Raw genomic sequence first — 23,906 nt, forward strand, 5'->3', positions numbered from 1 at the left:
AAGAAAATGAGAACTTTCTAATACCAAAAAAGTAAAAATAAAAAACATAAAGAAACCCATTTCAAGGGTATTTTGGATATTTTAAAGGTCAAAATTGTTAGTTTTTCATTTACCATTTTTTATTCAAGGGTATTTTACGCATTTTAAAGTTAAAATCGAAGGTTAAACATGAAAGGTATAAATTTGTGTATTAAATCTAATTTTAAAGTATATATTTAATGAGACAAAAAAATAAAGATATATTCTTTTAATAAACCCAAACACGGGGTATAAAATGGTAAATATCCCTTTTTTTAAAAAAGCTATAGTAAATCAAGGTGTTTATTAAATCTTGTTCTGAGAAATGCTATCATTACTCGTTTAGTCACTTTTTGCATTCACTGTTTGACGCGTGGACTCTATTATCTCATTTTTTGTTTGAATAATAATATATCATGTTAGCGCAGTTCACGTGTCAAAAAATGAATGTGGAAAGTGATAAAGAAAGTAACAGAAAAAGTGATGCTAGCATTTCTCTCCTGCTTTTGTCGACTAAATTCTAAGAATTATTGCTCCGCAACAGAATTAAAAAAGTAGGTCGGAGATTACTTTTATGCAACAACATTTGTCATTATCTCAATCTATTAAAATAAAATTAATAATAAAACTTAATTCTCAACCTATTCATTTTAATTTTAATTCTAGCAAAAAAAGCCTACTCATTTTAATTTTTCCATACCAAATAAAAAAAAGTATATTATTTTATATATTTATTTATGTTATTCAATTTATTCGTAGATGTATTATTTATCTCTTTCAATAAAAATAATTTAGTTTTAGAAATATTTTAAATAATAATATCAAAGTTTTTTTTTTTTTTTTTTTTGTATTTTGGTGTAAAAATTATGAATATTGAATTTAAAAGTAGAAATAAAACTAGAACTATAAAAATGGGTTCTAAAATATGTCTATTTACTCATTTTACTTTTCACAATAATTTTATGCACAATTTATTAAGCATTTAATTTTGTGCTTCTAATATTTACAACAACTTTGAAAAAAAATTTATTAAACACCTATATGCTTATCGTAACAATTTATGACTAATAGCATAACATCAGCAAAAATTTTCAACAGCAAGCAAAGCCAAAGACAAACTGACACTTAGCATGTATTATATTTTGTACTCCAACGCATGAAAAGTTTTGCTGGCATTAAGTAATGAAAGAATAAATTTAGGGTGCGTTCGTTTGGCACACAAAACTCGAGTTAGCCTAATTCAGATTGAATTTTGAGCCTAATATCACGTTCGGTAATTCAAACTCAGACTCAAAACTCGAGTTTGAACTCGAGTAATAAAACATCAACTACCCCCTGATATTCCTTTAACTCGAGTCTGTCTTCTACAGTGCAGATTCTCTGCGCATACCTGCTTTTCACATGCCTTGTTACCGTTGCTTGCCATTCATTGTCGTTTCCAAGGTTTGCTGCTTGGCTCACGAGAAAGGGCCCCTCTCCGGTTCTCGCCCTTCGCTTCCCTCATCTCCCATCTGCTACAGTTGCGCCTCCGTGAACCCCAAGGCCGCGTGCAGTCTGCGATGCTATTTTGATCCAGTGGGTTTGTGCAAATCGATGGCCGCGTGAGTTCCTCCTTCCTCGTGCCCCCATAAATCCCTCAATACTCACCCATTTCCTGATTGTGCGCCCAACACGAAACCCTATTTTCCATCTTCTTCAATTTTCAAATCGGACAAAATTGGTCCGCCGAGCGTGAAGTCCTACAGTCCACTGGCAGTATTGTTGAGTCGATGTAGTGTGCAACGTCGTTTCCGAGTGCGTAGGAGTTGTCTCCGGTACCGGTCTTCCCGTCTTCGTTACCGTCGGCGAACTTGGCTGCCAGAACCGTCGGACTCACGGTTGGGGGTTATCGAAGCAGAGCATCAGCACTCCTCTGTCGGCTCAAACACGGTAAAATGTCCCCCCTTGATTTTTTTACATTATCACGAAAACTGGTCTGTGTGTGTGCAATGCAATGCTTTGCATTAATGTTGATTCCACCATTATTTGCGGTGATTAGGATGTGCGGCTAATGATGCTGCCGATTCACAACAACCCAAAATAGCTTAGAAAAACTAGAGCACAATAAGCAAAACAATGGCAAAAAAGACAGATTTTTTGCCATTGTTTACAGAACATAAGAACAGCCAAACGACCCTAAACTCAAGTTTTGTGTGCCAAACGATCGCCCCAACTAGTATGTCGTTACATATGAGATCTGTCGTTTTTGGCTGTCCAAGCAGAGCATCAGAATTTGTTCCTTTTTCTGAGTTGAGCATGCATCCCCTGAACACGATTTTTATGAAAGGTTGTAACTGTTATAATTAACAAATCTGTTAGTTGACTGTTGACGGTCATATAATCTTCATTGTTAGATCATAACCATTTGATAATAGATTCAAATAAATTCTAAAGACAATTGAATTTGATGATCGATCGAATCAATAGCAGATTAAATCTAAAAAGTGCAAGCAAAAAAAAAAAAAAAAAAAACTCCTTGCGACGATGCATACATGTAAAATGCACCCTTATAAACACAATCACATTAGCAGATTAGGAGCATATACTTAATACATACAAGCATTTTCTTGTTACACACATTTTTATATAGAGCATTTATCTTCCTTTTCTTAAATATCAAGTCGTTTCTCAAAGCGTAACAACAAGCAATATGAGAGGAAGTACACCTTGGAAAACACTCCAAAAACAACACCATCAACCTTCCATACAATATCCCTAACTCCGAGATAAGGAAGATCGTCAATCTAAGTAGCATCTACGTTGAGCTTTATAAGCAGACCAAAAACAAGGACACCAAGGAATTTTTAAAGTTCAAGGGAGAGATTAGAAAAAATTTTAAGGAGAAGAATTAGACTTAATAAGAGACTGGACTTCCATCTTAAAAAGTCAACCTATTAAGTGAGGTGATCTAATACGTGGTTATGTTTATATTTAGAAGATTTAGGACTCGAGTATTTTACCCTTAACAGGAATAAGTTAGACGTCTATCATTAAGTTTTTTTTTTTTTTGGGTGTACTTTTGTGATTTGTATACATTTAAGACAACAAAATTTTTATTAACGGATCAAGTGTGGTCATTGATGTAAATAGTTTTTATCAGGGATACTGTTGTAGATAAATTTGGTTCAAAGTCTGTTGGTATAATCTCAATTGAAATACAGTATTCAGGTAACTTGTAAACCACATTCGAACCATTAAAAGAAAAGAAGAAAAAAAAAGTCTCATACGAAGAATACTTGACTATTATCCTTAAAACGATAAATATATTGTTTTTTTGAGTAAAAAAACGATAAATATTTTGAGGAAAGCAAGGTATACTTTTCATTATATTATCTTTATTGAGCACACTTACAAATATAATTAGATACAGCGGCGGAGATAGGTGAGGCCTAGGGGCAGCTCTTTAAATATTTGCTTCCCCCCCCCGCCCTCAAAATTTTTTAATTTTCTTCTTTCATTTGTCCCCCTAAAAATGTTTTAATTACAACATTTCCATGAATTTTTTTTATTAAAAATTTCAGTTTTACTCTAAGTTTTAATTCTTTTAAGTACTCTTATTTCTAATAAGTCAAAGATACAAAGAGATAAATGAAGGTAAAAAGACTATTGTGTTGTAGTTTAGCTCCATTTTTTTGTTTCATGCATGCCCCCCTCAAAAAAAAATTATGGCTCCGACACTGATTGGATAAAACAGTAATAAAAGTATCAATGATTTACCTCCTTGATACTTGATAGGATAAAATACATATAATAAATGTTTTTTGTTAAGTAATTAGTTTCTTCAATGTGAGGATTACTTTGGTGCTGGGGGCTTAATCGTACCCCTGCCCCACTATTGTTGATGTCTAATTTCGATTCAATATTCATGTGGTTTTTGGTAATGTAATTTTGTAGAAGTACTGTACCATAATTTCGATTCAAGATAAAGAATCATTTCTTGTAATGCCAAGACATTCAATTCAGTCCTAAATTTTGCTATCCCGTTTTATAGGCTATTCTTTTGTCTAAAGTATTCCTCCGTAAATTAGTTGGCTATGCAAAAATTTAAATTCTACTAAAGGTACGCAGTCGACTAAGTCGAGATAAGATCTTAGTGGTTTGGAGGTTTAAAGAGCTACTGAGCATCATTTCTGGGCTGAACTTGATATACATGGCAAAAGAAATTTATACTATTGCAGCCAATAAATAAACTAGGATGGAATAAAATCACCCTGACTCACTTTTGTTAGCATCCTTTTTGCAAGTATGTGATAATGCCGTTGTCAAATTCGTTGTCCGACCATTGTAGCCACCAAGACACTATAAAATATTCCAATTAAAGTAAAAAGTCCCAGCACAATCAATGCCATTATAAACAGCAATGGTAGCCCTGCTTCACCAGCACCTCCTAGGCAACCACATTCACCTGCCATACTTGCACAGCTCTCAAAGCATGTGGTGCAGTCGGTCCACATACAAAGAGTGCCGGGTAAATGACAGTCCGCACAGACACTACAAGAATTACAAACAAGCCGGTTACCATGTTAGGTACTGAGTATTATAGGGCCATTTACAAGGTTCAGTTAGTACTACATAGTACATACATCAAAGATAGCAATAAAAAATAATAAATAAAAATAAAATAAAATAAAAAACTCGCTTCGTTGTGGCACACTCATGACAGCCTATAATCACCATTATATCACCGGAGGAAGTACATTTGCTAGATCCAGTAACCAAGCCAACAACCCCATTGCTTTATTTACTAATAAGTTAAATAGCCACAAAATTCGGACTTGGTTGTTCACAGTTTAGTCCCAAATCGTGTTGTCCTTGGCTTTGGTCCATTGTCTGTTTTGTTTTCTTTTACTTCCCTTGTGTTTATATATATATATATATATATATATTTATAGTTATATACAATTGTGCGTACGTGTTTTTGTTTGTGGCTTCTTATTTGTGCGGGATGATGCTTTTGGTGTGTGGTGGTAGATGCCAAGAGGGGGCAATGATGAGGACACGACTCTTCATTGGAATCAAAAGCAGAAGGAGGAGTTGTTGCAACTCCTAGCAGAGTATAACCGTAACTACCATGGTCGGAAACCGGTCCAGAAAAATTGGGAAGATTGGGCTACTAAGCTACAAAAACATTTTAAGGATCCAGTTACGGCGGCCAAGGTTCAACAGATGCGAGTGCGTCTAAAAGGCAAGTTTGATAAGGAGGTTATACTACGTACAACCACAGGCCTTGGTTGGGATCCTGTGACAGGCGCAGTGACTTGTACGGACGAGTATTGGGAAGATTTTGCTAAGGTAATCACCAGTTGTTTGTTTTCCTTTCCCAAATTATTTATCATCAGTTAGAACATGTGTTCAACGTGCGTTAGCTTATGTGGATGTTATTTTTCACACAGAACAAGAAGTGGGCTAATGCTGCGAAGAAGCATCCCCTTAAAAATTTTGACTTGTACTACGAGGCCTTTGGTAGTACCCGTGCATGTGGTGAATTTGCGGTGGGATTGGAAAATCCCACCACCGCGCACGTAGACACAACTCCAATCCCGGCTGAAGAAGGTGAAGGGGGGGCGACGTCGCATTCGTTAGGCAGCGATGACGTTTTTGTGACCACGATGCGAGCTGGGTTGAACAGTACTAGGAAGGGCTTGAATGTTGCATCCACCTCTAAGGCAATTGGTAAGAAATCTGGACGCAGTCAGAAACGTCCGGTTGGCGATCCAGAAGCAAGGGCACTACTTGGACGACTTGTAGCCTCTATAGAAAGTAAGAATAGTAGCAGGGCTACCAGTTCCAGCGCTTCTCAGAACCCTGCGACCCCTACCACTCTGCGGCAGTGTACAGCGATTGTGAAGGAAATGGATCTTGAAGATGACACTGTCATAATATTCTTAGAGGCCATTGGGTGGTTTCCACACATGCAGCAACTCTTTTTGGATATGACAGAGACGCAAAGGGTTGGTTTCGTGATGAGAACCGTTACCTCTAAAACGAGTCAATCTACCCAATCTTGCACCATGCCCCCTCCATCCATGGCTTCCAACTTCATGCAGCCCCCTATATATCAAAACTTCATGCCGACACCCAACTTTTACCAACAACCGCCAATCTATGGCCAACAACCTCCTACCTTTGGCCAACCACAAGTACCCAGTTTCTCTCAACCCCCTCACCACGTGCAACCACAACACCCACCAATCCAAAACATGACCCCAAATGTTACTCCCCATCCCCCTAACTTTCAATGTCCACCACCCTATTACATGCCTAGTTTTCCACCTAACTCTGGTCATTTTGGTGGAGGAAACAATGAGGAGTAGCTACTTGTTAGGCTTTTTAATTATGAGGCTCTTTGTTTACGAGACTTTTTATTTATGAGGTTTCTTATTTATGAGGCTTAGACAGTGTCGGACAATTTTCTTAATTATGAGGCGTTTAACTATGTTGTAATCATTTATTGAGTTGTGTTGTACTTCGAAACTATTACTTCGTTTGCTTTCTCTTTCAATTAGTGTTCTGATGACATGATGCAATTTGCATTAATGACTTTACTTGGTAGTGACTCTTATACTTTGCCATTACATTATTGCACAATTTCAACATTAACTATGTTGTACTTGTGACTTCTACTATAGCAGATTTGGCGAACAGGTTGTAATGTGGAACGGAGGGCCTTCGAACGCGTCGCCTGACAACACAATAGACGATGACTCAGATGATGACTATGAGACAGCAGGTGTCGCGGCTATGCTCTGGTATTACCAAACCTACGTTGAGAGACCCCCACCTCAACCTAAATTGGTAACCTCGTTGTTCTTAATTGATTACAGAATTGTGTTGGAGCTCTCGACGGGACTCACGTCCCTTGTGTTCCACCATCAGGTAACCCCGAAGTATGGAGGAATAGGAAGGGTTTTTACTCCCAAAATGTGTTAGGGGTATGTTCATTTGACATGAAGTTTACCTACATATTAGCTGGATGGGAGGGATCGGCACATGATGCGCGCGTTCTTTCATCCGTAGTGGGGGTACGAGAAAAAAAGTTCCCAACTCCACCGCCCGGTATGTCAATCCCAATCCTTGCTATATATGTTGATAAACAAGCATCATCGTTGGTTGCTTGACTTCACTAAAGAGTTGGCCGTACTTAATTATTGCTTTGTAATGGCGAATGCAGGTAAATACTACCTTGTAGACTCTGGCTACGCGAACAACGATTGTTTCTTGGCGCCGTACCGGGGGAGCACATATCACCTTCAAGAGTATAGGGCAAGACGTGGGCGTCCTCGAACTCAGCGTGAGTTGTTCAATTACACGCATTCGTCCCTAAGAAATGCTATTGAGCGCACTTTTGGTGTTTGGAAAGCAAGGTTCCGCATACTCAAGTGCATAAATAATTACCCAATAGAGAAACAGATACAAATTCCTATTGCTTGTGCTGTGCTTCACAATTTCATACATATGTACAACAATAACGATGAGCTACTGCACCAGTACACACGAGACGGAGTTCCAGTTTTTGAAATTGATCCAGAAAATGCAGATCAAGATGTTAATCAGAATCACAATCCTGATCGCGGAACGGAACAAAATCAGAACTCCGCACATCGTAGACAAATGAATATTTTGAGGGACGAGATGGCAGCTAGCATGTGGGCGGCATTGGAAGCATATCGCAATCGGTAGTTACATATTTGTTCCGCAATTTTGACTACCGTATTTATTTTACAATACGTTGTAATGAACTTATGGACGTTTCTGTTATTTATGTATATAGGTGTATTAATGTGTAGTCAAAAAATCCATGTCAATACTTGCAAAATTTTAGAGTTATGTTTTTGTCAAAGTGAACATAAAACTCAAGTTCACATCTCACAAATCATCCAAGTGAACACACAATTCAAGTTTCAAACACAATTCCAATTAAACTCACTTTTTTAACTCCAATCTTGAATTTGGAGTTATTGAAAAGAACGCAACCTTAGAAAAAATTAAAATAAATAAATTAAAAAAACACAAACCTAAAACTCAAAAAAGCCCAAGCATTATTGCTGCGGATCTATTGATCTTCGTCGGGCATAAAATTGCTTTGGATATTAAAAAAAAATAAAAGAGAAAATTGTATAATTTATCTATAAGAATGCATGAGTCTAAATTCTTACTCCTTATTTTTAATTCACCCTTTTAGTAGTATAATTATTTGACAAAAAATATTATTAATAAAAAATAACATGCACCTTTTAAAAGGTATTGGTCTCATTTCCTCTTAAAAAGCTGGTTTATCTTTTTGTTTGTCCCCTGATTATGTAGGCTTTCATTTGGCTAGAAAGTCAACCAACTCGTGTTTTGTCCTGCCCTGATGTAGGAAGTCATGCGGAGCTCATCGGTAGCGCGTACGATGTCACAAAAGACTCCTCGATCTACGTCCTGAACGAACTTGGCCTCCCACTCTCTTAGCACTTACGCTACACAACTTGGTTTTGGAAGATATGGCACTAAAAGTTATAGAGCTAGTCGTCTTTCATATCGAGCCAATGAAGCAGCGCATCGGGCTACAATTGGACAATTCCATCGTGCTATGAGTGAACAATTCCGAAGAAATAGTAAGATATGGGTAAGAGTTTTCATATATCTCTCTATTACCAGGAAACCCACAAAAGTCAAAATGGGAAGAGAAAAAGGAAATCCTACAGGTTGGATTGCTCGTGTGTCTACGGGACAAATCCTATTTAAAATGGATGGTGAGTTTGTCAAATGCTCGACAAGCCGCTACATTAGCGGCTCATAAACAGGCTCCGTTCACTTCGCTGATTCGAGTTTAGAATTCGAGTTGAGATGTAACTTTATGTGAGAACTTTTTACTGTAGCAAAAAAGTTAGATGTGATTGTTTGTGAGAACTTTTTACTGTAGAAAAACTCGAATTCTAAACTCGAATTAACGAAGTGAACGAGGCTGTTCGTCAACCAAGTTTATGCAGGGGTCGTAACATAATGGGTTAGTGAGGAAAAATCGGGCATTTCCTTTCCCAGCGAAAAGACTCAGTCGTGGCTCCCTTTGTCCTTGTAACTGGTCTGCTTCTTGCACCCCTCGAGAATGGCGCTTGCATAAATATTAGTGATTAAAAAGGGAAAATTTTCTGATTATCGTCAATGATAATCACTATAGGTTTTTTAGCTAATTACAGATTGACATGTAAAATAATGCCGGATCATCTCTTATAATTTAGTGAGTCACATAACATTTGAATTTGTGACTTGTTGAAAAAACATACACAACTGAGCAAACGTGCTCTTCAGGTTTTCTTACTATATGTATGCCATTTTAACAAGAAATACGAAGCAAAAGTTTACTAACCGTTTAGCGTTATAGAATTAACAACTAGAAACCAAAAAATATACACGTTTGTTTTCTTTTTTGAAAAACAGAAAGCAGTACCAAGCATTGCTGCAACATCCGCTGTTTGAAATTGTTTCATTCACACACACAGAAAGGTATCATTTTCAGTTGAATCTATAATGAATTGCCGAATTGGTGAGAACTGAGAAGATGTCGATATCTGCAATATAATAATTTCACACACCAAGAATATCTTTTTTTTCTTTCCTTTCCTTTTTCTTTTTCTTCTTCCTGAGTGAAAAAATCACAGAAGATACACAGCCATTAGAAAGGGCAGGCATTTGGAAACATCTTCAAAACATACACCAACTTATAATTACAGGTAACAGGAGGGTAAATGAGTTCCCCCATAGCATGGGTAAATTCGGCTACTTCACTTTCAAAGGTTCTACAATCATTGAGCAGTTGGCCGAGGCAGTCGTTTCGCCATTTCCTGTTTTTTTTTTTTAAATAAAAAATAGAAAAAAATGACCACTCTCAGTTCACATAGGATCTTTAAAGATCGAGACAAATAATACAATCTAACCATGGCTTCCACTAAATCCGTAGAAGCTTATGAGCAAGATTAACTTCCCCGGCAGTACCCAAAGTCAAAATAGAATATGTTTAGAAGCCTTTATGTATGTAAGCAGGGAAACCAACAGAGATTATCCTATATCTTTCCAACTTGCCATACTAGTATCCAATCCATATTCCCGCGGATGTGAGGCCTAATTAAGTTTTGAGAGATTCAAGTGCATGCTAAAGAAAAATGAACGGCAGGATATATTTCTTACAGAATGTTAATAAACTTTCAACCCTATTCAAAAAAATTCCCAAAGCATGTTGTAGTGCCGAATTAACCTATGTGTCTAAGATCCTTAATTTAAGATTTTTAGTTGATATGCGGCGATTCACATGATGGCCCAGGTTAGAAACAAATTAAATGGTAATTGTTTTTAATAAAATATGGGAAGTAATAGCAGTTTGTTGTATTTTTAATTTAAAGACTGGCCATCAAACATAAACAAATATAAAATATAGTATAAGGATTCTCGGATGAATACACCAGCCGTAAAAATCAGAAATACCTCAAACAGTTGATTGATGTTATCTGCAGTCTTTGCAGATGTCTCAATAAAGAACATCCCGTTCTTTTCCGCGTAGTCCATGCCATCCTACACAATTCAACATTTGTACATCAGCTCAATAAATGTCCTCCTTTTACTTGATATAGCGAAATCTATACTTAATATTCTACTGGACGTTTGTAGAATTTCACTCACTTGAACTGGTATTTCCCGTTTCTCATGAAGATCGGCTTTATTACCAACCAAGGCCATAACTATATCAGGGCTCCCATGTTTTTGCAGCTCCTGTAGAATGCTTAGCTTTATCAATTACTTGGATAGAAAATTCCATGAAAACCTAACTAGATATAATTAATGGATTTCAGGTTTTCAAAATAGTTGAATATGAATCTAAATTCATTTTTTCACTTCTAGCGATCAACAGGGAGATAGTCATCAAGCATTTAACCCAGTCATCACAGATGTGACCTACCCAATAATAAACTTACTCCAACTCTACGTCAAAAACTTCTGACTCTACAAACATACTACATTCATATACTTTGAAGCCAATTCCAATCCCAATGACATATAGTTCCTATGTTATGAACTTCCACATAAGGCAATTCAACAAAAACGTTAAATTACCTTCACCCAATACTGCGCTTTGGAGAATGAGTCTGGGCTTGTTATATCATATACAACAACGGCAATTGCAGCACCTCGGTAGTAAAGGGGAGCCAATGCAGCATATCTACATGGAAAACAATCGACTAGTGAATTTCAATCGGAAAATGTGAATCCAAGGAAGAGTACTTAGGAAAAGTATGTAGGAAACATGCAGAACTAAATGACATTTTGAGATGAAAATTTCATATAAGATGACAAATGCAAGTGATTATTCAGAACATGAATGTGCAAAAAATTCAAGATGTTTAACAATTACTCGGTCATGAATACCTCTCTTGCCCAGCAGTGTCCCATATTTCGAACTTCACAGTCGTAGAATCTTGCAAAGCTATTGTCTGTGACAAGAAGGAAGCTCCAACAGTGACCTGAAATCGCAAAAATAAGAAAAATTTGAAATTACCCTTCGATGAATTTAGCATTTAATAGTGATTTGTACCTCCTCATTTCTTCCAATATGCTTGTTCAGAGCCTTATGTCTAAATCCATATCCTTTTAATCATTTTCATGTCAATAATGTTATCTTAGAGCTATCTTGGACCAAGCAAACAATAGCTATGAACCCAAATGCAAAATTAAGGGGAGAGAGTCCATATCCTTTTAATCATTTTCATGTCAATAATGTTATCTTAGAGCTATCTTGGACCAAGCAAACAATAGCTATGAACCCAAATGCAAAATTAAGGGGAGAGAGTCCATATCCTTTTAATCATTTTCATGTCAATAATGGGAGGAAGAGAAGAGAGAAGGAAAAGGAGAGGGGAGAGAGAGAGAGAGAGAGAGAGAGAGAGAGAGAGAGATGTTTTCTCAGATAAACACAACTGAATTTTTTTTAATTATTATTATTATTATTATTTTATTTTTTTACCTTGGACGTTGGATCGAATTGGCCGCGAACAAATCTGAGTACAATACAACTTTTACCAACTCCAGAATCACCTAACAGAACCAGCTGTGACCAGTCACAAATTATGAGATGGTCAATTGCATTGCATTTAATACTACTACAAATCTCAAAATAATTATAGAAAATAAAAACTTTATCTTGACTTTTCCTTTGAATTTAAATACTTACTCCAATGAAAAAACAAAAACAAATCTTCCAATCATCAAGAACATGAAGAACCCAACTCAAAAAATACAAAAAAAATCAAAATAACTATCAATTTTTCCAACAATCAGGTCTAATCTTTCTTACTTTTACACGAATATTTTTCGAATCCGATGCGCCACCGTTCTCCGAATTTTGACCCACCAGCCTCGCACTCGCAGAACCCCTATCTGCAGACCCAAAAATCCCAATCCAATTAAATTCAACAATTATCCCCATAATCAATTAATGATCAACAAATAAGCTCGATTAAAGCTAAAATCGGTATAAATTTCAACACTTTCAGCTCATGAATCCAAAGAATCGACGAAACTAAGGTAAGGGTTTCAAATGGAATCAACCTTCAAACTGGATAAAAAACCACTATTGGGATCAAATTGGTTAGGGATTTACCTGGAAGAGACGATGAACAACCCATTTGAACGGCGGAAATTCCCTGATTAAGGAAGTGGTACGCACAGGAAGGCGATCAGATGGTATGGTACAATTTGAACTTCAAGACTTGCCCTTTTCTGCCACAGGTGAACGATAGAACACAGAACAAAGCACCCGGGTCAAGATTGTTATTTCGTTATTATTATTATTTTTTTTTTGGGCTTGGATATTTTATCTTTATTCCTTTAATATTGTTTTTTAAATTAAATTGTATTCTAGGTTTTCTTCATCAGAAGAGAGAGATAAATGGTTTTTTTTTAAAATAAAATAAATATGTACTTGGTTATTTTAGGTTGCTTCTTAATTGAGGCTTAAATTAGAATTGAAAACATAATATATATATGTTTTTTTTTTGGTTTGGAAAATGATTTTCTTGTCTTCCATATTGCAGTTTGACCTTAAAAAAAAAAAAAAAATCTTGTGCCCTTGAAAGCTTGCTGCCGTTTCTATGGAAAGGAGACATTTTATCTGTCGTTTATTGAAAAGAAAGACGTGTCCCTTTATTTTAGAAGTTTGGACTTTGTAAGCTCTCTAAAAAAAAGTTTATATCTCCTAAAAAAAAAAAAAACTGTTTTTGACCCTTTCATAAAACGACATGTCATTGTAAAGTTAAAATCATCTATCAAATCTGAACGGCATATCGTCGTTTCAATTAAAAAAAAAAAAAAAAAAAGTCTGTCGTCTTTAATCAATAAACTGCATATTGTTTGTACTCTGAAACTTTCGTAGTCGTTTTCAACTCGTCCACAAGTTTTTTTTTTTTTGGTCATTAAAGTAAAAGACCATTTTGCCACAAAGGAAGGGGAAAAACAAAAAAAGAAAGCTAAAAGACCAATCCAAAATAGGCATGAATGTTCAAAAAATTGATAAAACTAACCAAATCAAAGCAATTTACTTTCGTTTAGAATCTTTTTTTTTTTTTTTTTGTTTTGGTACCCACTTTTAAAATTTCCGACCGTCAAATCCATCAAACTGACCAATTTTTTTTTTTTTCATATATATTTTTCAATACTTGTCATATTTCTTTATATGCTCATACATATGATAAGAAAACTAGAAAAAAGTTAATAGTTAAATTTATACAATCTACTAAAATATAATGTATTCTACTTATAGGTTGAAACAGGTTAAATATGAGTTATAATTTTTTTTATAATAAATTTCAAATAGATCAAACCGACCAAAAAGTAAATCAGCACTTTGATTTTTTATTTATTTTTATTTTTTAGTTTCCTTCAAACCTACTGATCTGGTATTGAGAACCCCTAATTCGGTTAAAGATTTTTTTCCATTTAAATAGTTTGTTGACATTTTAGGTGGAATGATCAACGATATTGATATTTGTTAGCTAGATACTTGATGTTTGCAAGTTGAATAAACGACATATAGTACAGTGGTTTTCACCAAAAAAAAAAAAAAGAAAACAACAACCAACACTGACATGTCGTTTTGTATTAGCAGTGCGTTATATTGGCTTCTGGCTTATATGATTATACGACATATCGTTTTCATTTGAATTTTTTGTGTTTAATAAACAATTTGATATTATAATTAGCAGTCCATTTATTGCTTATGTAGAAACGCGATATTTTTTAAAATTTTTAAGACTATTAAACACTGTTGTTTAATTGATTTCTAAAGGCTTGTTAAAAATTTAAAAAAAGTAACTCGAGTTATAACTTTATTTGAGTTTATGTTCTTTTAAGTTTAAACTCGAGTTTAAACTCGAGTTCAAACTCGAGTTTAGGACTAAAACTTGAGTTCAAGTTTCCCCTTCAACTCGAGTTCAGAAACTCAAACTCAAATTAATGAACAGTATTTTTTCTATTCTTAAAAATGCTATAATTTTTTCGTGTTGATTCTGATTGAGATGATTTTTTTTCTATGCGTTGACAACGAAAAGACGAATAAAACCCGACCCATATACCATATTAAAATTTTTCATCAACATTGAGTTTTTATTAAAATACTATCTAAATATAAATTCAAGTTTTGACTCACTCAAACACAAACTCAAAAAGATTCTTATCTCAAACCATAACTCAAATGTACACAACTAAATACAAACTCAAGTCACAAGTTCAACTCAAGTTTTAACTCAAATTCAACTTAAGAATTATACTCAAGTTAAACTCCAAAAGAACAAGTCATTGTTTACGGAGAAAATTAATGTTCGCCCCAACAACTTGAAAACCTTTTTTTTTTTTTGGCACATCATTGATCTTACAACTCTTTAACGTTTAGGGAAAAAAAATGTACAAGAGATGAATAGATAATAATTCGAGTACAAACAGTTTAAATTAGCAGCGATTATGCATATAGATAGGTCTTTTTTTTTGGCGCTACTTTTTGCTATATTTTCTGAGACTTAAAACATTGCCTTAATGTTTCATAAAAAATATATTATATATATATATAGCGCCACTATGATTTCCAAAGGGTCAAAATTCGAAGATAATAAGTGATCAACACTTCCATCTACGCTCTTAATTGTCTTTGTAGTGACTTGTTTGTGCATTTTATTACTCTTTTGGATTATAATTACTTGTGTCTGGAGACAAAGTCATCACCTAATTACTACAGAGTGTGCTAATAAATATAAGATCACCTTATTACCATAGAGTGTGCTAATAAATATAATATGGAATGATAATAAATATAAGATTACCTTATTACCATAGAGTGTGCTAATAAATATAAGATTGAATGATAGTTTAGAGATAATCTCAAGCGGACTAAAATTACCTGTCTAAAAATTGTTGTCCCAAATCATGTGTACCGAGTAAAAAAAGGTCATGTCATTAATAAGTTAACAACACTACAACGTTAGTTAGCCGTTGGATTAGATTTAGGCCCAAAGGCTCAAAATTGATAAAGTATAAGGCCCATGATTCGAGTCTACAAAATTGTGTAGATTAAATTTAGTCAAGTGGTTAAATGGTGACCAAGTAAAATAAATAGCCACAAATTGGTCAATTATTAACCACAAGGTTTTTGTTGCCACGGTTCGTTCTTAGAGCTTATATAAAGGTGCTTGGAGGAAAGGCTTAAACATCATATTCTCACAATTCAGAGAGAATTTCCATAGTGTAAGAGAAATTTAGGGCGCGTTTGAAATTATTTTTTAGTTGTTTTAAAAAATTATTTTCGCACGTCTTTTGAGGCATGAAAACGGAAACGGTCTACAAATCGTTTTTATTCAATAAAAATTAAAAAACGGAAACGAAAATAAAAAACAATGAGAATGATTTTTGTAAAGAAAGTAGAAAATGATTAAAAGTTGTTTTCCCTTTTATGTTTTCATTTTCTAGTACTTATCAACAATGTTATATTAAATAATTAATTATTAATTACTACTTATATTATATATTATATATTAATTAATAAATAGATATACTTAATAACTAATAAATAGATAGTAATTACTTAATTATTAATTAAATATTAATTTATTACTATTATGTTTTTTAATTTTATTAATAATATAATAAATAATTATTTAGTTAAAGAAATTACTGAATTTATAATTAATATTAAATTATAATTATCAATATGTAATTTGCTAATCAATAATAATTAGTAATTAATCATTATAAAAAAATAATTATTAAAAACTGATCATGTTATATATCAAATAATAGATTATTAAATAAATATTAGTAATTAATTAACTAATTATTTAATTATGTAACTAAAAGTTAATAATTTAAGTAGTAAACTAAATATTAATAAATTATGTATATATTAATTATTTTTCTTAATAGACTAATTAATTAATTATAATCTAATAAATATGAGTACATTACTAACATAGTAATTACTTATAATTAATTATTAATTAATATTTTTGAATGATTTAACATATTAATTTATTATATATATAGTTTAATTACTAATGTACTCATTAATGATAATTTATCTATTATTATTATATTATTAATATATTAATTTTTATTTGCTAAATAATTATCAAATGTTAATTACTTAATATAATAATTTAAGATTATTAATTACATGTACTCAAAACAAACATAAATGTAACCAAACACGATTTCACTTTTTTCATCATACTCAAACTAATCTCTTGAAAGACCATCAAACGTAATTTCAAAATCGATTCCAAAATAATTTTCAAAACAATCTCATTTTTATTTTTGTATTGAAAACAAAACCATTATGAAAACATTACCAAACGAGCCCTTAGTTTCTCTATTTTTTCTTCTTTTGTAAGGTGTTTCTCATATTTACATGAGAGAGTGATTTTGCATTATTCTCTCTATGTAATTTAGAAAGAATGTTATAATTCATATTTTTTTATAGTAAAATCCTTCTATACTTATCCCGTCATTTTTATCACATCTCCTTTAAGAATTTTTCATATAAAATTCTTTGTCTCCATATTATTTTTATTTATACTTATTTTTTATTTTACCACCGTTTTTACACTCACTGTGCAGAATATTTTCCTCCGACAGATGTTGGTCTATTGGCGAAGACTGTAGGATGAAGAGAGCGAAGAAAAGCTTGACGGCGAGACCGTCGGATAAGATGCCGGAGGGAACAGATTTTTCTTTCCAAAATATTGATTTATGAATTAACAGATTTAGTGAATGCCTTTGAAAGTAATATGGAGCAATTTTTTGTCTTCAAAAAAATTTTTTTTTTTTTTTATAGGTAAGACTCTTACCATAAGAGTTTTTGTTTTCAAGTTGAATGCCTTTGAGAGTAAACTGGAAGTGTTTTTGCTCATCTGAACCTTGAAGACAGAGCAAAACGCTTGCTCTTCTTTTTCTTTTTTTTTTTCTCAAAGAAAATAAAACAATGAAAACTGACGTTTGCTCCGTTAAATGATTAACACATCATTCATTTCACCGATTCAAGTTTTCAATTTTAAGTTTTTACAGTTAAAATCTCTCAGAAAATATCACATCTAACTTTTTCTACTACAGTTATAAAAACTCAAAATGTCACATCTCAACTCGAATTGAAAACTTAAATCTGCAAAACGAACGAGGCCTAAAGTTAAATAATGACATGGCTTTTTTTTTTTAGAACCCCATTCATTTTACCGATTCGAGTTTATAATTCGAGTTTTATTATAGTAAAAAATTTTTAAAAATAATCACATCTAACTTTTTTGTTACAGTAAAAAGCTCTCACATAAAGTTACATCTAAATTCAAATTAAAAAACTCAAATCAACGAACTAAACGGACTCTAAGTCTGTCTCAACCGCTTCTTACAAGACTCAAATTTAAGAGTCTCTCATCTGGTAATAAAACACTTGCTAATAAACTCGGGCCATTAGGGTTTCTATCTTTTTTGGTAAGCACGGACCGATTATATTATATATTTTGATGCTAAAATTAGTAAACAAGCAGATATTTGGTTATATATACGTAAAAGTGTATGCCTTGGTGCCTTAAGAGGGAGAATCTTATAGGTCAATGGTAGTCTAATTTCAAGTCTTGATCATATCATTGGGACAATCACTACTGGAATGGTTTTCTTACTGCCGTTGGGGGGAACTGCTTGTTTACTCCGTTCATGATCATTCATATATACATGAACTACTAGTGTTATGGTTTCTTATTTTTATGAGGAAAAAAAAAGGGTAGAGAAATTGAGAAGCAAAAAACAAATATACATGGATAGATTTATTTTTTTATTTTTTTGAAAAAAAAAAAAAGACAAAAGCCAAAACCTAGGTTTGAAACAAAGGCATGGAATTTGGAGATTGGCCATATAAAATAAATAAATAAATAAATAAATAGTGTTTTATATGAAACAATCATTCAAGTAGTTTATAATAATATTACCAGAACAGATCATGAGGGGACCCATTTGCTTCCTGTCTTCGTTAAGGAAGTGCTTTAGAAAGTGGGGTTGGTGAGTTGGTCTAAAAACAAAACCAAGCTAGCTAGCTAGCTAGCTACCTCGATTCCCAATAAGACACTATTTTGCACCGCCAAAAATATCCTGCCTTAGAGCTTCATCATCTAATCTTTTTTTGTTTTTGTTTTTGTTGTTTTTGTTTTTTTTTTTTCATATTATTTAGTTTAGTTTTTTTTTTTTTTTTTGAAAGGACCGTGCCCTTATTTATTTCTGTGATTTTTATTTGGGCATGCATTCTTAATGGACAATTGAAAGGGCTTGCAATATATTTTGGCTCATGATATTAGTTTTTTTAGACTAAATGTATATATTAGGTGTTGTTTGGTTGGGGGATTTGTTCTCTGATTCGAATCATGATTCGTGGTTCGCTACAGTATTTTCTCTCATAAAAAATACACGTAAATCAAAAATAGTTCTAATCACATGGTTCTAATCCATGAACCAAACGTTTCTAAATGATTAGGACCGTCTAGATTAATACTTTAACCTTTAGGATTAATCACTCGTTATTTTATGCGCGGTTAAAGAAAATATTGCTTCTAGTTGTCAAATTTTATGCAAGAGTTGGTGTTCCTATATAATATTATTTGTTGATAAGTAGATTTTTGCTCCAAATATTAGCCTGAAAATTGTTAAGACAAACAAAATTTCTTTTTTTTAAGCTTGGGAATTTCTACAGTTTTTTTTAACCACAAAAGAAAACAAAATGAAAGCCTTTTCCTTTAAGAATAACTAAATATATGCATTTGGTGCTCATGTGAAAACATATATTTGCATTTGGAAGCGGATATATAGATATATATATATATATGTATATACATAATGTACAAAACCTTTTAAGGGCCGTTCATTTGACTAATATAATTAACGATAACAATCAAGAATATCTGAAATCTATATCCAGCCAAAATGTGTGCTTATATATCGCTTCATATGTTAATTGTCGCTTAGTTAATTGGTACAATATATATTGTATAATATTTATCCTATAATCTTTATATCATGCATTTAGAGTAATAATCAATAAATTAGTACTACGAGAGTACTTTATTCTTTTCAAAAGATACAAGCAAAATGTGGCTGGATTTAAGATTGACGACATCTGTCACTATTAGAATTTTACTAGTTATATTAATTATCATGTTTTTTAGCGTGCAAACTTTTACATCTTTTTGAGTATTAATCAAAATAATTGATGGAGACCATGCACGATCAATTCATTGTGTGTCTATGTCCAATTAATCTGAAAACGTGAAAACGTTATCCTTCTACCAAATAATTTTCAAAAAGGGTCCTACATTTCCAAAATTTTCCGTCCCACCAAAGATGAGAAGAATAACTTGGTCAAAAATACATTACACATAAGTTAATGGGATATGCATATACTTGGGACACGATGGGTGTTTGTCACATTTGCGACAAGAAAGGCATATCCTACCCTTATATATGGGTCTTTAATGTGTAATAGCTGTATGGAATGTCCCCTAGAATATATATATATATATATATATATATATATATCAACACAACCAATTGATCAGTTAGGTGAAGTGGGATTTGAAAAAAAAAAATATATTGGTTTGCCTCTTCTTTTTATGGTAGGAAATGTCTTAGAGTCGGTTACAAATAGGTCTTATAAGCTTTAATTAATGGGTAATTATTAGTGGTTGAGTGATGTCAAAAGCTTAAGAGGGCGTTCCTTTTATAAGTTTGAGTAAAAAAATTGAACTGAAATTTAAATTTCTGTTAGAGAAACTATAGTAATAAAAAGTGAGAATGAGAATTTAAAAAAACTTTTCGAAAACATGATTAACATGTCATATAGTATCATAGGACATTTGGTTCATAGATTTAAAATCATAATTTAGAATTATTTTCGATTTACGTGTATTTTTTGTGAGAGAAAATACTGTAACGAGCCACAGACCATGGCACGAATCCTTACTCCAAACACAAATTTATGTAAAAAACACGCATATATTACACTTACATAAAATATGAGAATATATTATTAAACCCATATTGTAAGTAGAACTTTTAGCGCATCTCAAAATATAGAAACTAGACTCTTGAGCACGTATAAATCGTCATTAGCAATGTAGGATCAAACCAGTAAGTCCAAAGAATTATTTTTATTTTTACTGTTGAGATAGAGAGCATGTATATCAAAATTTGTAATAAATGCAAAGGATAATACGTACACCAATCAAAACATGTGAGCCACTGATAATAGATATCAAAATAAAAATTGGGATTGATTTTTAAAAAGATTGATATACACATGAATTCAATGCTTTCAAGTGATATAACATATGATTTTATCTAAAGTATGTTGGTTCCACCAAATACAGTGTAAAGATTGGGTTTGACAAGACTGGTGGATAATATATGTGTTACTAAGCTAAGATATGGTATAGAAAGATAGTGAAAGAAAAATGTCTTTATTATTTTGCGTAAAAGCAAAAATAACTGTTTTCCGAGGAAATTAATAGAAAGCCTCATTTATTTTCCTAAACTTCAGGTGGGATTGTCCCCTTAGAAGTTGGTTAGTCTTATCAAGCAACTCCGAGCTAAGTATCACCCAAACTTATGTCCAACTTTGGCCAATTAATTATGAAAATTCATCTCATGAAAATAGTTTTTTTTTTTTTTTTTTTTTTTTTTTTTTTTTTTTTTTTTTTTTTTTTTTTTTTTTTTTTTTTTTTTTTTCTTCTTCTTTTGATCGCTGCGCTATTTGAACAAGATATTGATAACAACGTTTCTGCAAACCAAATAGTTCATATTCTTCCACTAAAGACTCTTTTGTTTACCTTTCTCAAGCTTTTTCAAACGCACTTCTTAAAAGTCATTAAGCAATGTCGTTATCAAACTATGTTGGAACCCAAACTAAATCGTTGAATCTGATCCGACTTTTGTGTGATATAATAGCTAGGGTTTGTTAGCTAAATATTACATTGTTTATATTATATATAGGGTGTGGTTATAATGTCGTTACTCTAGTATTTATTTATCTATCGATGAGTATCCTTATTTTAGTCGCGTGATAAAGATTAGACGGTTATATTAAACTGGTTAGTGAATTAGAAAAAAACATATGACAATTAATGAGATTAGATTTTTATCACATTACATTATCAATTATTATTCAAATATGACCTTATTAGAAATAGTAACCATTGAATTATATTTCATATTATTTTATATTGAATATAGCTTATATCTCTATTTATTCCAACAAAAGAAAATAAGAGCTCTAATTAAATCATTCCTTAATAAATGACAAATATATATATATATATATATATATAATAGATATATACAATTCAAAAATAATTTTCCGTATTTTAACCTAGGTTTTTTGGTTTCTTCTAAAATAACTTTCAAGAACTAAAACTCTTCTGGTATTTCAAAAATAACTTTCAATATTTTAACCTAAGTTTTTGGTTTCGTTTAAAAGATCTTTGAAAGCTTCTTCTGCGATCTAGAAACCGAAAACTAGTTTCTGAAATCTCTACTAAAATAGACCATCAATTGGTGATGGAAAGCCAATTAATTTTTTTTTATTTTAAAAAAAAATAGAACGTATAGTTCCTTAATTTCTAAGAAAGTAATCATCAGTTGCCATTTTTTGACACGACCTTTATAATTATGAACAAGTGCTGTGTTTTTACGATATGAATATACTACTAAGGATCAACTAAACAATACGTTTTACTGCTTTTATATTTAGTTTTTAAATTCAAATTTAAATTGTAACGATCATAATAGTAGTGATAGGAAAACGAAAAAAAATCTTTGAAATTTCTCTAATTCGCTCTGTGAATTTGAACCAAAAAAAAAAAAAAATTTGCGAACACCATTTTCGAATCTCAGAAAATGACAAATTACTTAAATTTGTTATAAAGTAATTTTGTTTATCATTATCATTGATTATGATACCACAAATTATAAAATGGTATTAATTCATATAGACATGACTCATTTTTATTTTGTAGAGGCGATATATCTTTATTCAACAACTAGAACTATCGATCTAGTAGAAATACAAATATGGACATAACAAAGGATTCAATACGAGAAATAAAACAACTAATTAAGTGTCAGAAGCAAGGAGAATTATTTTTTTATTTTTTTGTATTCTTTTGCAGATTGGTGTGTACATATATACATTACTCCTCAGCGGAGTTAAAACCAAGCTCCACAAGAAATAAATCTTTGTCTCTTTAAAAAAAGCCCTTACTTCGTAAAAAGTTCTTATGATTTTTCATTAATGAATCTATTATAGCTATCGATCTTTGTCCACTTAAAAGCTTCTTACTCTTGCTTTTTAAAGATATAGACATCTAACAAAAAGCTATATTAAAACACACAAAGATGATGAAATAAAAACCACAAATAGAATACATCTTGAGATGCAAAAATTAACTCATCACCCCACGATAGAGTATTAAATTAAACAGAAAAATAGATGAAAAAGAAAAGAATAAATCTTATTAAAGAGAAAGATTCTAAGATCTAAACTCATTCTTTGATGAGTATAATTGAGTTAGGTTTCTATTATAGATAATAAAGAAAAGTTGAAGACGACACAACTATTCATTTAGAAGAAAAAAAAAAGTAATTATACACATTTTTAGAATTAGAAATTAGATTTGTGGTTGTAAGGAATTATGTTGCATAAAATTTCAACGGGAGTGTCATGAGACAGATAATGCAAGGCAGATTTTCTGTCCAAAGATTCAAACTATTGCCCCCCGGGGGAAGAAGAAAAATATGATCATGATGATGATGATTTTCAGATAATGGGGCTATCATTGATTTGACACCATGCAAGTCAGGCCCTTTCCCACGTGTCACCCATTGAAGATGGTCCCACGTGGCCATAATCCACGCTGAATTCCGCACTAACTTCTCTATTTATTTGGATTAGACTAATCAAGTATCCATCCTCGTTTGGTCGGGACATTCATACCAAATAAGCCATAATTTTTGATTGCATTGTTTTTTTTTTTTTTTTTTTTTTTTTTTTTTTTTTTTTTTTATTTTTTTAATATATTTCCAGTCTTTTTTTTTTTTTTTTTTTTTGGTATTAATGATCTGATAGCTCTTTGACCATGAATGCATTATTTAATACAGAAGGGATTACATCTAATTATTCAACGAATCTTCAATGCAATAATAGTGGAGAAGTTTAATTTACTGCATATTTTAATTATTGAATTAATTTTTCAACGGTCTAATCTGTAATAAAGCAATTTTAAATCGCACGCTATAAATTTTTA

At 32.3% G+C, this 23,906-nt stretch overlaps 3 protein-coding genes across 4 annotated transcripts; 2 read left to right on the plus strand and 1 right to left on the minus strand.

Annotated features, from left to right (window-relative positions):
• The first annotated feature begins 1,233 nt into the window (after positions 1-1,233).
• LOC112094596 lies at positions 1,234-6,478 on the plus strand. Of its 2 annotated transcripts, XM_024175942.1 has the most exons (4): positions 1,258-1,291; positions 1,394-1,947; positions 5,029-5,349; positions 5,451-6,478. In XM_024175942.1, the coding sequence occupies exons 3-4, from the start codon at positions 5,029-5,031 to the stop codon at positions 6,369-6,371; spliced, it is 1,242 nt and encodes a 413-aa protein (XP_024031710.1). In that variant the 5' UTR covers positions 1,258-1,291; positions 1,394-1,947; the 3' UTR covers positions 6,372-6,478. The 2 variants fall into 2 exon arrangements, with proteins under 2 accessions (XP_024031709.1, XP_024031710.1); XM_024175941.1 differs by having other exon boundaries at positions 1,234-1,947.
• Positions 6,479-6,878: 400 nt separating this feature from the next.
• Positions 6,879-8,020, plus strand: LOC112094597. The gene is made up of 2 exons (XM_024175947.1): positions 6,879-7,113; positions 7,229-8,020. The coding sequence occupies exons 1-2, from the start codon at positions 7,005-7,007 to the stop codon at positions 7,735-7,737; spliced, it is 618 nt and encodes a 205-aa protein (XP_024031715.1). The 5' UTR covers positions 6,879-7,004; the 3' UTR covers positions 7,738-8,020.
• A 1,712-nt stretch (positions 8,021-9,732) lies between these two features.
• On the minus strand, positions 9,733-12,846 carry LOC21396216 (ras-related protein RABF1). Its single transcript, XM_024175940.1, has 8 exons — positions 12,689-12,846; positions 12,383-12,465; positions 12,053-12,136; positions 11,458-11,552; positions 11,146-11,251; positions 10,714-10,803; positions 10,519-10,605; positions 9,733-9,881 (listed from the first exon to the last, which is right to left on the minus strand). The coding sequence occupies exons 1-8, from the start codon at positions 12,711-12,713 to the stop codon at positions 9,843-9,845; spliced, it is 609 nt and encodes a 202-aa protein (XP_024031708.1). The 5' UTR covers positions 12,714-12,846; the 3' UTR covers positions 9,733-9,842.
• Between the last annotated feature and the right edge of the window lie 11,060 nt (positions 12,847-23,906).

Source organism: Morus notabilis, unplaced genomic scaffold, assembly GCF_000414095.1.
Source record: "Morus notabilis unplaced genomic scaffold, ASM41409v2 Scaffold48, whole genome shotgun sequence".
Taxonomy (NCBI): domain Eukaryota; kingdom Viridiplantae; phylum Streptophyta; class Magnoliopsida; order Rosales; family Moraceae; genus Morus; species Morus notabilis.